Below are 13,890 nucleotides of genomic sequence, written 5' to 3'. Positions count from 1 at the left end.
TAGTACTGTAGTGCACGTCTCCCTTTGAAGGCTTCTTGTAGCTCTTGTACAATAGTCGGCTCCGAAGTTGTTTTCTTTGATTTCTTTCGGAGGGCCTGACAATCCCAGCATCTCGTTTTTCATGATGAGAATATTCCGTAGAGAGAGATCGCGTAGACTTTTCACTCTGCATAATGGTTTGGGGAAGATATCGGACTTGATTAGAGGGGTCGGGGTTACTCGGGTTCCTTCTTGAACCATTGTTTGATCATGATTTTGCTGGTCTTCAGCATGGGTTTGGCAGATAAACAATGGTGAATACTGACATTGAGATGTTTAATTGTGCAATTTGTGTTGAAAGAGATTTAATTACAGTAAAATATGGGAAAACAATATCTGAATCCAGGTCTATGGAGGCACAAGGGGATAATGATAACCACTAAACAATAAGGGAGCAATTGGACTTAGAAATTTATATTCTAGAGCGGGGAATGGGGTAAAAAAAATGACTTTTCACCTGCTGCTGTCATTCATGTGACCACTGCAACCAGTCACTGACCTCAGCGATAACCTGAACACCAATGATTGACCTGACCGGTCACTTAATACATGATTGCTGCAGGAAGAAGAGACCAGCGGGAACCAGCAGAATTGCAGCACTGCAGCGGTGGGTAATTGAGAAGATGAGTATATAGGGTTTTCTTGGTTTTTTTGTGTTCTCTTTTTTTTTTTTAACCCATTTTCTACTCGTGCCTAGTTAGCGGTTCTCCCTGTCTGGTGGGAAGGGTGCTCGTGCCTAGTTATCGGTCCTCCTCCTATGGTGGGAAGGGTACTCGTGCCTAGTTAGCGGTTCTCCCTGTCTGGTGGGAAGGGTAATCGTGCCTAGGTGGCTGTCTTTGCTGTCTGGTGGCAGGATACTCGTGCCTAGTTAGCTCTCCTCGCTGTGTGGTGGGTAGAGTACTCGTGCCTAGTTATCTGTTCTCCTTCTATGGTGGGAAGGGTACTCGTGCCTAGTTAGCAGTTCTCCCTCTCTAGCGGGCAGGGTTCTTGTGCCTAGATATCTGTCCTCGCTGTCGGGGTTCATGATATTAATACTTCTCCATCATAGTAAAGCAATTTTTGTCTTCATTTTCTTCTGCCCCATTACCCTCCAATGCATATGATCTCCACGTCCCTTCTTGTTTGAGGAATGCTTAGTGCATAGTTGAGACGGTGCCAGTCACAACTTTCCACACTTACAACGGTCCAATTCAACATTTACCTTCCGCCATTGGCATAAGTATCATCTATTGATCACACTGCAGTTTTGTGGTTTGGCTACATTCACACTGAAGGCATCAAAATTATGAATTAACACATGTGGAATTATATACTTAACAAAAAAGTTTGAAACAACTGAAAATATGTCTTATATTCTAGGTTCTTCAAAGTAGCCACCTTTTGCTTTGATGACTGCTTTGCACACTCTTGGCATTATCTTGATGAGCTTCAAGTGGTAGTCACCGGAAATGGTTTTCACTTCACAGGTGTGCCCTGTCAGGTTTAATAAGTGGGATTTCTTGCCTTATAAATGGGGTTGGGACCATCAGTTGTGTTGTGCAGAAGTCTGGTGGATACACAGCTGATAGTACTACTGAATAGACTGTTAGCTGCTTTTTTCTTGCCATAATACAAATTCTAAGTAAAGAAAAATGAGTGGCTATCATTACTTTAAGAAATGAAGGTCAGTCAATGCGAAAAATTGGGCAAACTTTGAAAGTGTCCCCAAGTGCAGTTGCAAAAACCATCAAGCGCTACAAAGAAACTGGCTCACATGAGGACCGCCCCAGGAAAGGAAGACCAAGAGTCACCTCTGCTTCTGAGGATAAGTTTATCTGAGTCACCAGCCTCAGAAATCGCAGGTTTACAGCAGCTCAGATTAGAGACCAGGTCAATGCCACACAGAGTTCTAGCAGCAGACACATCTCTACAACAACTGTTAAGAGGAGACTTTGTGCAGCAGGCCTTCATGGTAAAATAGCTGCTAGGAAACCACTGCTAAAGACAGGCAACAAGCAGAAGAGACTTGTTTGGGCTAAAGAACACAAGGAATGGACATTAGACCAGTGGAAATCTGTGCTTTGGTCTGATGAGTCCAAATTTGAGATCTTTGGTTCCAACCACCGTGTCTTTGTGCGACGCAGAAAAGGTGAACGGATGGACTGTACATGCCTGGTTCCCACCGTGAAGCATGGAGGAGGAGGTGTGATGGTGTGGGGGTGCTTTGCTGGTGACACTGTTGGGGATTTATTCAAAATTGAAGGCATACTGAACCAGCATGGCTACCACAGCATCTTGCAGCAGCATGCTATTCCATCCGGTTTGCTTTTAGTTGGACCATCATTTATTTTTCAACAGGACAATGACCCCAAACACACCTCCAGGCTGTGTAAGGGCTATTTGACCAAGAAGGAGAGTGATGGGGTGCTACGCCAGATGACCGGCCTCCACAGTCACCAGACCTGAAGCCAATCGAGATGGTTTGGGGTGAGCTGGACACCAGAGTGAAGGATAAAGGGCCAACAAGTGCTGAGCATCTCTGGGAACTCCTTCAAGATTGTTGGAAGACCATTTCCGGTGACTACCTCTTGAAGCTCATCAAGAGAATGCCAAGAGTGTGCAAAGCAGTCATCAAAGCAAAAGGTGGCTACTTTGAAGAACCTAGAATATAAGACATATTTTCAGTTGTTTCACACTTTTTTAAGTATATAATTCCACATGTTCATAGTTTTGATGCCTTCAGTGTGACTGTACAATTTTCATAGTCATGAAAATACAGAAATTTCTTTAAATGAGAAGGTGTGTCCAAACTTTTGGTCTGTACTGTGTGTAGGTATATATAAAATATATATATATAAAATATATATATATATATATATATATATATATATATATATATATATATATATATATATATATATATATATATATATATATATAAAATATATATATATATATATATATATATATATAAAATATATGTGTGTGTGTATATATATATATATATATATATATATATATATATATATATATATATATATATATATATATATATATAATTTGAAACTATTTTTTTGGACACATTTCGATTTTTTTTCTTTTTTTTTTACTACGCAAGTGATTACAACTATTACATTTTATTTTGAAACCTTTTTTTATGTACTTGTTTTTTTTTTTCTTTAAAGTTTTTAGTCTTTTTATTTGTTTTGAACCTGCAATAATTTTTTTCTATTTTGTGCATTATTACAGAAACAGTCTTGTCTTCATAGGTGGAACTAGATGGCAGCGACGATATTTCCCCGTCTATCTTGGCAGATGCCAGCTGTATAAAACAGCCGGCACCTGGCAGGTATGTTGCGGGCTCAGCTCTTAAGCCAGTTCCATACACCCCCTGCACCCATATGAGATATATTTCACTCATATGGTTGCGAAGGTGTTAAAGGGATTTCCCATAAAGGACTTGGATATTTATCAACTTTCATATGGGTAGGTGGTTAAGGGCAGGAGTTCATATAAAAGACATTTATCACAGTCATGAATTGAATTAAAGTTTGGGAGTAAAGCCGTGCTTGCTGAGAGTTGTAGTCTTACAACCACACGATGCTGGTGTTTGCAGGCTTTTTCCTGCATTGATCATCGCAGCACCAGCAGGTTCTTGAATATTCATCGAGCATTCAGCGGTAATGGAAAAATACATAATGGGTTAAACAAACCAAGAAGTGGCGGAGCCGGTATGTGCGGCTGCACTTCCCGGTTGCTTGGTTTGTGGAGGTCACACTTTTCCCTTTTCTCAGATGAGGTAAAAAAGCAAATAGAAATAAACTTCGCACAGGAGATGAGGTTTAAGTCACATTTTATTCTTGTAGAGGAATGTGAGACATCAGTCTGTGTATTTGGCCTCTGCACATTAGTGTCTTGCATACCTAAGGCACTGCTGTATACTGTAGTGAGGCTGTCCCGGCTCTGCTACATGAAGAAAATCATAATATTAATGCAAAGGAGAAAACATAATAATAATAATGCATAGGAGAAAACATAATAATAATGCAAAGGATAAAACAATAATCTACTATATAATTATCTTATCCCGTCTGTCTGTCTCTGTCTGTCTGTCCTGGAAATCCTGCTTCGCTCATTGGTCCGGCAGCGGCCAATCAGCGCCGCGGGATTTCTGAAAAAAAGATGGCGGCCGTTAGCGGCTCATCTGGCCTCCATGCGGCTAACTTCGGAAGATCAGCGGCTTGGCCCGCTGATCTCCCGACAGCAAGTGTGAACGGAGGACTGGGGAGTGGCGCCGCTGGTCGGGATGCTTCTGCTGCGAGCAGCCGCTCATCTCCCGGCTTCTCGCAGCAGAAGGAGCCGCACAGGCAGCGCCGCTCCCCGTTCCTCGCTAATACGGAGCCGCACAAGCAGCGCCGCTCCCGGGCCCACACTAATACGACGCTGATTGGTCGCGGTCGGCCGGCCGCTACCAATCAGCGAGATGGGCGGCAAATTTAAACGCCGCTCTGCTGATTGGTCGCGGTCGGCCAGCCACCACGACCAATCAGCAGAGCGGCGTTTAAATTTGCCGCCCATCTCGCTGATTGGTCGCGGTGGCCGGCCGACCGCGACCAATCAGCAAGATGGGCGGCAAATTTAAAAGCTGCTCTGCTGATTAATCGCGGCCGGCCAGCGCGACCAATGAGTGAGATGGGCGGCAAATTTAAACGCCGCTCTGCTGATTGGTCGCGGCCGGCCACCGCGACCAATCAGCGATATAGGCTGCAAATTTAAACGCCGCTCTGCTGATCGGTCGCCGGCGACCGCTACCAATCAGCGATTTTGGCGCCAAATTTAAACACCGCTCTGCTCATTGGTCCCGGCCGCCGGCCGGCCGAGACCAATCAGCGAGATTGCCGGCAAATTTAAACAACGCTCTGCTGATTGGTCGATTTTATCGCCAAATTTAAACAAGCTCTCCGGTCCTCACTAACACAGTTCGCTGATTGGTCGCGGCCGCCACCCGTGACCAATCACCGATATTGCCGCCAAATTTAAACACTGTTTTGCTGATTAGTTGCGGTTGCCGGCCGTGACCAATCAATGATTTTGGCGCCAAATTTAAACAACGTTCTGATGATTGCGCCCGGTCGGTCGCATACCTATTCTAGAATACCCGATGCGTTAGAATCGGGCCACCATCTAGTAATAATAATAATAATAATGCAAAGGAGAAAACATAATAATAATAATGCAAAGGAGAAAACATAATAATAATAATACAAAGGAGAAAGCATAATAATAATAATACAAAGGAGAAAGCATAATAATAATAATACAAAGGAGAAAGCATAATAATAATGCAAAGGATAAAACAATAATCTACTATATAATTATCTTATCCCGTCTGTCTGTCTCTGTCTGTCTGTCCTGGAAATCCTGCTTCGCTCATTGGTCCGGCAGCGGCCAATCAGCGCCGCGGGATTTCTGAAAAAAAGATGGCGGCCGTTAGCGGCTCATCTGGCCTCCATGCGGCTAACTTCGGAAGATCAGCGGCTTGGCCCGCTGATCTCCCGACAGCAAGTGTGAACGGAGGACTGGGGAGTGGCGCCGCTGGTCGGGATGCTTCTGCTGCGAGCAGCCGCTCATCTCCCGGCTTCTCGCAGCAGAAGGAGCCGCACAGGCAGCGCCGCTCCCCGTTCCTCGCTAATACGGAGCCGCACAAGCAGCGCCGCTCCCGGGCCCACACTAATACGACGCTGATTGGTCGCGGTCGGCCGGCCGCTACCAATCAGCGAGATGGGCGGCAAATTTAAACGCCGCTCTGCTGATTGGTCGCGGTCGGCCAGCCACCACGACCAATCAGCAGAGCGGCGTTTAAATTTGCCGCCCATCTCGCTGATTGGTCGCGGTGGCCGGCCGACCGCGACCAATCAGCAAGATGGGCGGCAAATTTAAAAGCTGCTCTGCTGATTAATCGCGGCCGGCCAGCGCGACCAATGAGTGAGATGGGCGGCAAATTTAAACGCCGCTCTGCTGATTGGTCGCGGCCGGCCACCGCGACCAATCAGCGATATAGGCTGCAAATTTAAACGCCGCTCTGCTGATCGGTCGCCGGCGACCGCTACCAATCAGCGATTTTGGCGCCAAATTTAAACACCGCTCTGCTCATTGGTCCCGGCCGCCGGCCGGCCGAGACCAATCAGCGAGATTGCCGGCAAATTTAAACAACGCTCTGCTGATTGGTCGATTTTATCGCCAAATTTAAACAAGCTCTCCGGTCCTCACTAACACAGTTCGCTGATTGGTCGCGGCCGCCACCCGTGACCAATCACCGATATTGCCGCCAAATTTAAACACTGTTTTGCTGATTAGTTGCGGTTGCCGGCCGTGACCAATCAATGATTTTGGCGCCAAATTTAAACAACGTTCTGATGATTGCGCCCGGTCGGTCGCATACCTATTCTAGAATACCCGATGCGTTAGAATCGGGCCACCATCTAGTAATAATAATAATAATAATGCAAAGGAGAAAACATAATAATAATAATGCAAAGGAGAAAACATAATAATAATAATACAAAGGAGAAAGCATAATAATAATAATACAAAGGAGAAAGCATAATAATAATAATACAAAGGAGAAAGCATAATAATAATGCAAAGGATAAAACAATAATCTACTATATAATTATCTTATCCCGTCTGTCTGTCTCTGTCTGTCTGTCCTGGAAATCCTGCTTCGCTCATTGGTCCGGCAGCGGCCAATCAGCGCCGCGGGATTTCTGAAAAAAAGATGGCGGCCGTTAGCGGCTCATCTGGCCTCCATGCGGCTAACTTCGGAAGATCAGCGGCTTGGCCCGCTGATCTCCCGACAGCAAGTGTGAACGGAGGACTGGGGAGTGGCGCCGCTGGTCGGGATGCTTCTGCTGCGAGCAGCCGCTCATCTCCCGGCTTCTCGCAGCAGAAGGAGCCGCACAGGCAGCGCCGCTCCCCGTTCCTCGCTAATACGGAGCCGCACAAGCAGCGCCGCTCCCGGGCCCACACTAATACGACGCTGATTGGTCGCGGTCGGCCGGCCGCTACCAATCAGCGAGATGGGCGGCAAATTTAAACGCCGCTCTGCTGATTGGTCGCGGTCGGCCAGCCACCACGACCAATCAGCAGAGCGGCGTTTAAATTTGCCGCCCATCTCGCTGATTGGTCGCGGTGGCCGGCCGACCGCGACCAATCAGCAAGATGGGCGGCAAATTTAAAAGCTGCTCTGCTGATTAATCGCGGCCGGCCAGCGCGACCAATGAGTGAGATGGGCGGCAAATTTAAACGCCGCTCTGCTGATTGGTCGCGGCCGGCCACCGCGACCAATCAGCGATATAGGCTGCAAATTTAAACGCCGCTCTGCTGATCGGTCGCCGGCGACCGCTACCAATCAGCGATTTTGGCGCCAAATTTAAACACCGCTCTGCTCATTGGTCCCGGCCGCCGGCCGGCCGAGACCAATCAGCGAGATTGCCGGCAAATTTAAACAACGCTCTGCTGATTGGTCGATTTTATCGCCAAATTTAAACAAGCTCTCCGGTCCTCACTAACACAGTTCGCTGATTGGTCGCGGCCGCCACCCGTGACCAATCACCGATATTGCCGCCAAATTTAAACACTGTTTTGCTGATTAGTTGCGGTTGCCGGCCGTGACCAATCAATGATTTTGGCGCCAAATTTAAACAACGTTCTGATGATTGCGCCCGGTCGGTCGCATACCTATTCTAGAATACCCGATGCGTTAGAATCGGGCCACCATCTAGTAATAATAATAATAATAATGCAAAGGAGAAAACATAATAATAATAATGCAAAGGAGAAAACATAATAATAATAATACAAAGGAGAAAGCATAATAATAATAATACAAAGGAGAAAGCATAATAATAATAATACAAAGGAGAAAGCATAATAATAATGCAAAGGATAAAACAATAATCTACTATATAATTATCTTATCCCGTCTGTCTGTCTCTGTCTGTCTGTCCTGGAAATCCTGCTTCGCTCATTGGTCCGGCAGCGGCCAATCAGCGCCGCGGGATTTCTGAAAAAAAGATGGCGGCCGTTAGCGGCTCATCTGGCCTCCATGCGGCTAACTTCGGAAGATCAGCGGCTTGGCCCGCTGATCTCCCGACAGCAAGTGTGAACGGAGGACTGGGGAGTGGCGCCGCTGGTCGGGATGCTTCTGCTGCGAGCAGCCGCTCATCTCCCGGCTTCTCGCAGCAGAAGGAGCCGCACAGGCAGCGCCGCTCCCCGTTCCTCGCTAATACGGAGCCGCACAAGCAGCGCCGCTCCCGGGCCCACACTAATACGACGCTGATTGGTCGCGGTCGGCCGGCCGCTACCAATCAGCGAGATGGGCGGCAAATTTAAACGCCGCTCTGCTGATTGGTCGCGGTCGGCCAGCCACCACGACCAATCAGCAGAGCGGCGTTTAAATTTGCCGCCCATCTCGCTGATTGGTCGCGGTGGCCGGCCGACCGCGACCAATCAGCAAGATGGGCGGCAAATTTAAAAGCTGCTCTGCTGATTAATCGCGGCCGGCCAGCGCGACCAATGAGTGAGATGGGCGGCAAATTTAAACGCCGCTCTGCTGATTGGTCGCGGCCGGCCACCGCGACCAATCAGCGATATAGGCTGCAAATTTAAACGCCGCTCTGCTGATCGGTCGCCGGCGACCGCTACCAATCAGCGATTTTGGCGCCAAATTTAAACACCGCTCTGCTCATTGGTCCCGGCCGCCGGCCGGCCGAGACCAATCAGCGAGATTGCCGGCAAATTTAAACAACGCTCTGCTGATTGGTCGATTTTATCGCCAAATTTAAACAAGCTCTCCGGTCCTCACTAACACAGTTCGCTGATTGGTCGCGGCCGCCACCCGTGACCAATCACCGATATTGCCGCCAAATTTAAACACTGTTTTGCTGATTAGTTGCGGTTGCCGGCCGTGACCAATCAATGATTTTGGCGCCAAATTTAAACAACGTTCTGATGATTGCGCCCGGTCGGTCGCATACCTATTCTAGAATACCCGATGCGTTAGAATCGGGCCACCATCTAGTAATAATAATAATAATAATGCAAAGGAGAAAACATAATAATAATAATGCAAAGGAGAAAACATAATAATAATAATACAAAGGAGAAAGCATAATAATAATAATACAAAGGAGAAAGCATAATAATAATAATACAAAGGAGAAAGCATAATAATAATGCAAAGGATAAAACAATAATAATAATGCAAAGGAGAAAACAATAATAATAATGCAAAGGATAAAACATAATAATAATAATGCAAAGGATAAAGCAATAATAATAATAATGCAAAGGAGAAAACATAATAATAATGCAAAGGAGAAAACATAATAATGATAATAATGATGCAAAGGAGAAAGCATAATAATAATAATAATAATACAAAGGCGAAAGCATAATAATAATGCAAAGGAGAAAGCATAATAATAAATGCAAAGGAGAAAGCATAATGATGATAATGCAAAGGAGAAAGCATAATGATGATAATGCAAAGGAGAAAGCATAATAATAATAATGCAAAGGAGAAAGCAGCATAATAATAATGCAAAGGAGAAAGCATAATAATAATAATTAATAATAATGCAAAGGAAAAAAAAGCAAAAATATAGCAGCATATAATGGACAGAAAGATCCAAAAGAGTATTGTGTTTCTTTTTTTTAAAGTTGCTAAAAGTTTAGGGGCGCTTATAAGAGAAAAAAAGCAATGGGTTCCCCAAAAACGGTGGCTCAATGATCAGATGACTGTGAGACCAGGTGAATTTATGGGCATCCTCTCTACCAAGAATAGATGTTAATGTCACTTGAACCTTGATGAGAACTTTCATGAGCTCCTTAGTGGTCGGAGGTGATAAATGTCATTTGTCCCGATAGGCCTTGGAAACCTGCTTAGATCTGACTTTGGCCCTGCACAAAATCCTGAACAAGTACATCAGTGTTCAGTCTTTTTTTTTTTTTTTTTTTCGGGGGGGGGGGGGGGGGGCGTGGATGGGGTGGCATTGGTTTTTTTAATGACACATAACTTCCCTACTTCAGATCTTTTTAAAGGGAACCTGACAGCTGATTCATGCTGGTTAAGCTGCGGGCATCATGAATCCCGAGTCAGACTCTGTCATTGCAGGCTGGAGTGTTTGACTTGGGGTAGTACATCACAGAAATATAGAAGGGAGCAGCCGCTTTTAAATATGTTCTTTCTGAAACACCTCAAAGTTTCAGAATAAAACTTACGTGCCTGATGGAGCCAGTGTCAATAACTTTTTACAATTTTCCTTTTAATTCAACTCCAGGCATTGTATGTATATATATATATATATATATAATATATTGCAATGTACTTCATTACCAAGTTTTGCCTTCTTTCCTAAATACAATTCTTCAGTCCTGTTTCAGTGCCCAGTTCATGCTCTTTTAGAAGCTCCTTTTATCTGTTGCTCAGCAAGATCCAGGCACTTTATCCAAACAGCCTGTGTACGCAACTTTCTCTGTGTGAATACTAGGGTAAGAAGCGAGGGTCGGAGAAGAAAAGTCTCATACTCAGATTGTGCAAATGCAGTACATGGATATTACTGAGTGGGAGATGAAAGCAGCTTCTAAAGAGGCATGAATGGGCACTGCAACATAGTGTTTAGGAGAGAAGGAGGAAAAATGATAACTTTTATTGCCTTGTGGATAATTACATAATAAAACAAAGTTTTTATATAAGTCCATTCCCTATTCAGTTTGCATATTGTCGCCAGTACAATCCCTGCTGACACTGGTAGATGTGCTGCCGATTAAATATTATTTTTCGGGCTGCTTTAAAGATGTGATCAGCCATTGAATGAACGTTTGCTCCTGCGTTCACATGGGCCAATGATGAGAAACAATGGATCTCAGTCAGTCAATTATCTCCTTATAAGAAAGGACCTTAAAGGGAACTTGTCATCAGAACATGACTTATTGTTTATATCAATTACTTGTATTTAAAAAAAATAGTTGGCAATGTTTTTCTTTTCAAATGTCTGTTTATTAAAAAAAATAATAATAATTTGATGCAATTTTTCACAGTGAAAACTGGGGCTTTTTTAGACATTTCCGTCAGTTTTGTTATTATCATGAGCAGGATTACGGACAGTGACAGGTAACACCTCTATACACAGTTGATAACACAGGATTCACCAATCACAATAGGCGATGTCACAGCTCCTCCTTCCTTCACAATGATCTTTGCACATGATCATTAGCTGCTTCAATAGAAAATATAGGGTCAGAGTCTGACCACTGTGGCTAATGTGCATGTGTTATTTAGTGAAATGGAAAGTAGAACTCTATAAATAAAAAAAAAAAAAAGTTCTAGTGGCCGGGGTGAAAATTGCAAAATTTCATGACGCAGGGAAGTCTGCTGCATTCGGCCTAAGGCTATGTGACGCGCCCAGAGTGTTGGGGGACGACTCGGCGCCCGGGCCTTGTTGTTAGTTTTGAGGGATGTCGAGGTGGCCGGCTCCCGGGCCCGATCCCTGGGGTCACTCTTAAAAGCAAGGAATAGTGGGATAAGGGGAAAATTGTTCGTGACGCCACCCGTGGTGTCTGGTGGGGATCACCAGCGCTGCTACAGTCCTCCGAGGCCGGTGATCAGGCAGCTTAGTTGGTGTGGCTCCCCACAGGTGGAGCGGGGCCTCAGGGCAGCGTAGCAAAAGGGGATGCAGAACAAAGGGGACCCAGCCGGGTCAGAAGAAGAATAGGCACGCTCACAACAGTTCACTTCAGTACATTTACTGGTGGTGTTTCAGGCACGATCCAGGGCACTGTAGGGTGAAGGGTGCATTTCAGGACTCTCCCCAGTGAGCGGCTGTGGGGCCTCCTGTTTCTTGCCTTTTCCTGATAAGTTTATGACCTGCCTGAAGCTAGGCCTAACTTGGTTTCTGTCTTGCACCGGCTGACCTGGTGGTAGGGCCTTCTGATGGAGATCACACTCCCTGGTCACTTGGGCATCTGTGATTCCTGACCCTGGGATAACGGTCAGCTTCTGGTGTTCCTGGGACATATAGTTCGCCAGGGGTTCCGGTTGTTTCTGCTGGTCCTAGAGATCCTTGCAGACATGGACCCGGTGTCCGGTAAATGGTCTTGCGGTGAGCTGGCTAAGCTCCTCTGCCCCCTATGTAGCTCGCTTACTCCACTTGCCTTCGGCCACGCTCGGGGCCCTCACTAGGCTTCACACTGGCAGTAGACCTCGCTACTCTTCACCGCTCTTATGGCGTCGGCACGCCGTTGGCTCACTAGTCTGAGCTCTGAGTCTGAACTCTCTCTAGAGGGACTGGAACTACCTCTGTCCCCTGAGGAAACTGTTCTCTAGACCAGGGTTCCCCAACTCCAGTCCTCAAGGCCCACCAACAGGTCATGTTTTCAGGATTTCCTTAGTATTGCACAGGTGATGGAATTATTGCCTGTGCAGGTGATGCAATTATCACCTGTGTAATACTAAGGAAATCCTGAAAACATGACCTGTTGGTGGGCCTTGAGGACTGGAGTTGGGGAACCCTGCTCTAGACTGACTAACTGCCTAGCTCCACCTTCCCTATTTATATCCCTAACGGGCTCCCTCTGGTGGTCTGAGGTGGAAGATGGAGGTGTGTGAATGCTATGAGGGCCTCTTGTGGAGGAATCCGTCCATGCACCCCTCTGGGATCTGTGGCAGGGCGCCACATATGTGCGCACAGTGGTTTTTTTGATCAGTTCAAAAGGAGTTTTTCAAGTGGAAACTGCTTGGAAAATGCTCCTTCTTTGGGAACTCTTTTGAAGGATTTGATAGGCTAAAATGGCAATATCCCCGGGAAAGAAGAAATATAAAAGCAGGATTTGTTTATAGTCTGTAACCAATGAGATACATAGGGCTGTATGCACAAAACGGCTAGACTTTTTTTAATCCAAAGTAGTTGCTGAGTTTTATTTTTTTTTTCCTTTGGGGTTGTTTTTTGGGGTTCTTTAAAGTTTAAATGCATTGAGGAAGTAAAAAAAAAAATATTTGCCAGAGTGTATGTATATTGCTGGTATATAGAAGTGCTTGGCTACTGCTGGTTACAGTATTGTTCTGGCGATGAATAAGCCAAGCAGCGAGCCGGTAGCTATTGAAATACGAACTATGTGGAATTTCCCCGGACATAATTACAGAATATCAAAAGAACAATATGCCAAATAGTTTGGTTTATGGTCACTTTCAGATAAGCGAGGAGGACTGAATTCTGTGCTTCTTCTTTACAGGTCAGGTCCTGCTGGAAATATCCAGTGTACACAAAAAGCTGAACGACAGCCTAGAAGAAAACGTAAGTATTCGTTCTTACAATTATCAGTATTAAGACTACAGTAGTAGTAACACTGCTCATAAATCAGATCACTTGAAGTTCTGCTGTGCAATCTGGATCAGGACATGCTGAGAGTAGTAGTGATTGCTGAGTCGTAGTCCCATGTGTTTGCAACTTAGGATGCGGGCATGCAGGGCAGAGCGCTATATATAAGATTGTGGCTGTGCTTGGTACACGCACCTCTAAACCCCTGCAAGGGAAACTATCAGAAAATTACCTATTGTTTTAATCAGGTTTATGTATACATATTTTTTATATATTTGGCAATGTTTTTTTCATATACATACATATAAAATAATATATATTTATTTATTTCATTGTGGCTATGTACATATGTTGTTTCCTGAAACAGGAAGTTCAAGCCTAAAAAAGCCCCTGTAGCCGGTGTGAAAATTGCAAGCTATCTTTTATTTTTAATACAAACTGTTACATGTATGTCTATATTTTATATAGACATACATATAACACATAATAGACA

The 13,890-nt window shown here is 45.1% G+C and overlaps 1 protein-coding gene across 2 annotated transcripts in view; it reads left to right on the top strand.

Moving 5' to 3' along the window:
* Positions 1–13,890, top strand: part of BAIAP2L1 (BAR/IMD domain containing adaptor protein 2 like 1) — a 91,154-nt gene that overhangs the window by 54,311 nt on the left and 22,953 nt on the right. For both annotated transcript variants that reach the window (XM_073648010.1, XM_073648011.1), the window contains exon 4: positions 13,312–13,373. In XM_073648010.1, the coding sequence (XP_073504111.1) occupies positions 13,312–13,373 (62 nt within the window). The remainder of the gene's footprint in view (positions 1–13,311; positions 13,374–13,890) is intronic.

The sequence above is a fragment of the Phyllobates terribilis genome, unplaced genomic scaffold, assembly GCF_046119375.1.
Source record: "Phyllobates terribilis strain yellow unplaced genomic scaffold, ASM4611937v1 Scaffold_9__5_contigs__length_417890890, whole genome shotgun sequence".
In the NCBI taxonomy this organism is placed as follows: domain Eukaryota; kingdom Metazoa; phylum Chordata; class Amphibia; order Anura; family Dendrobatidae; genus Phyllobates; species Phyllobates terribilis.
Note: the sequence above shows the minus strand (reverse complement) of the source record. Positions and strands in the feature narration are given on the sequence as shown.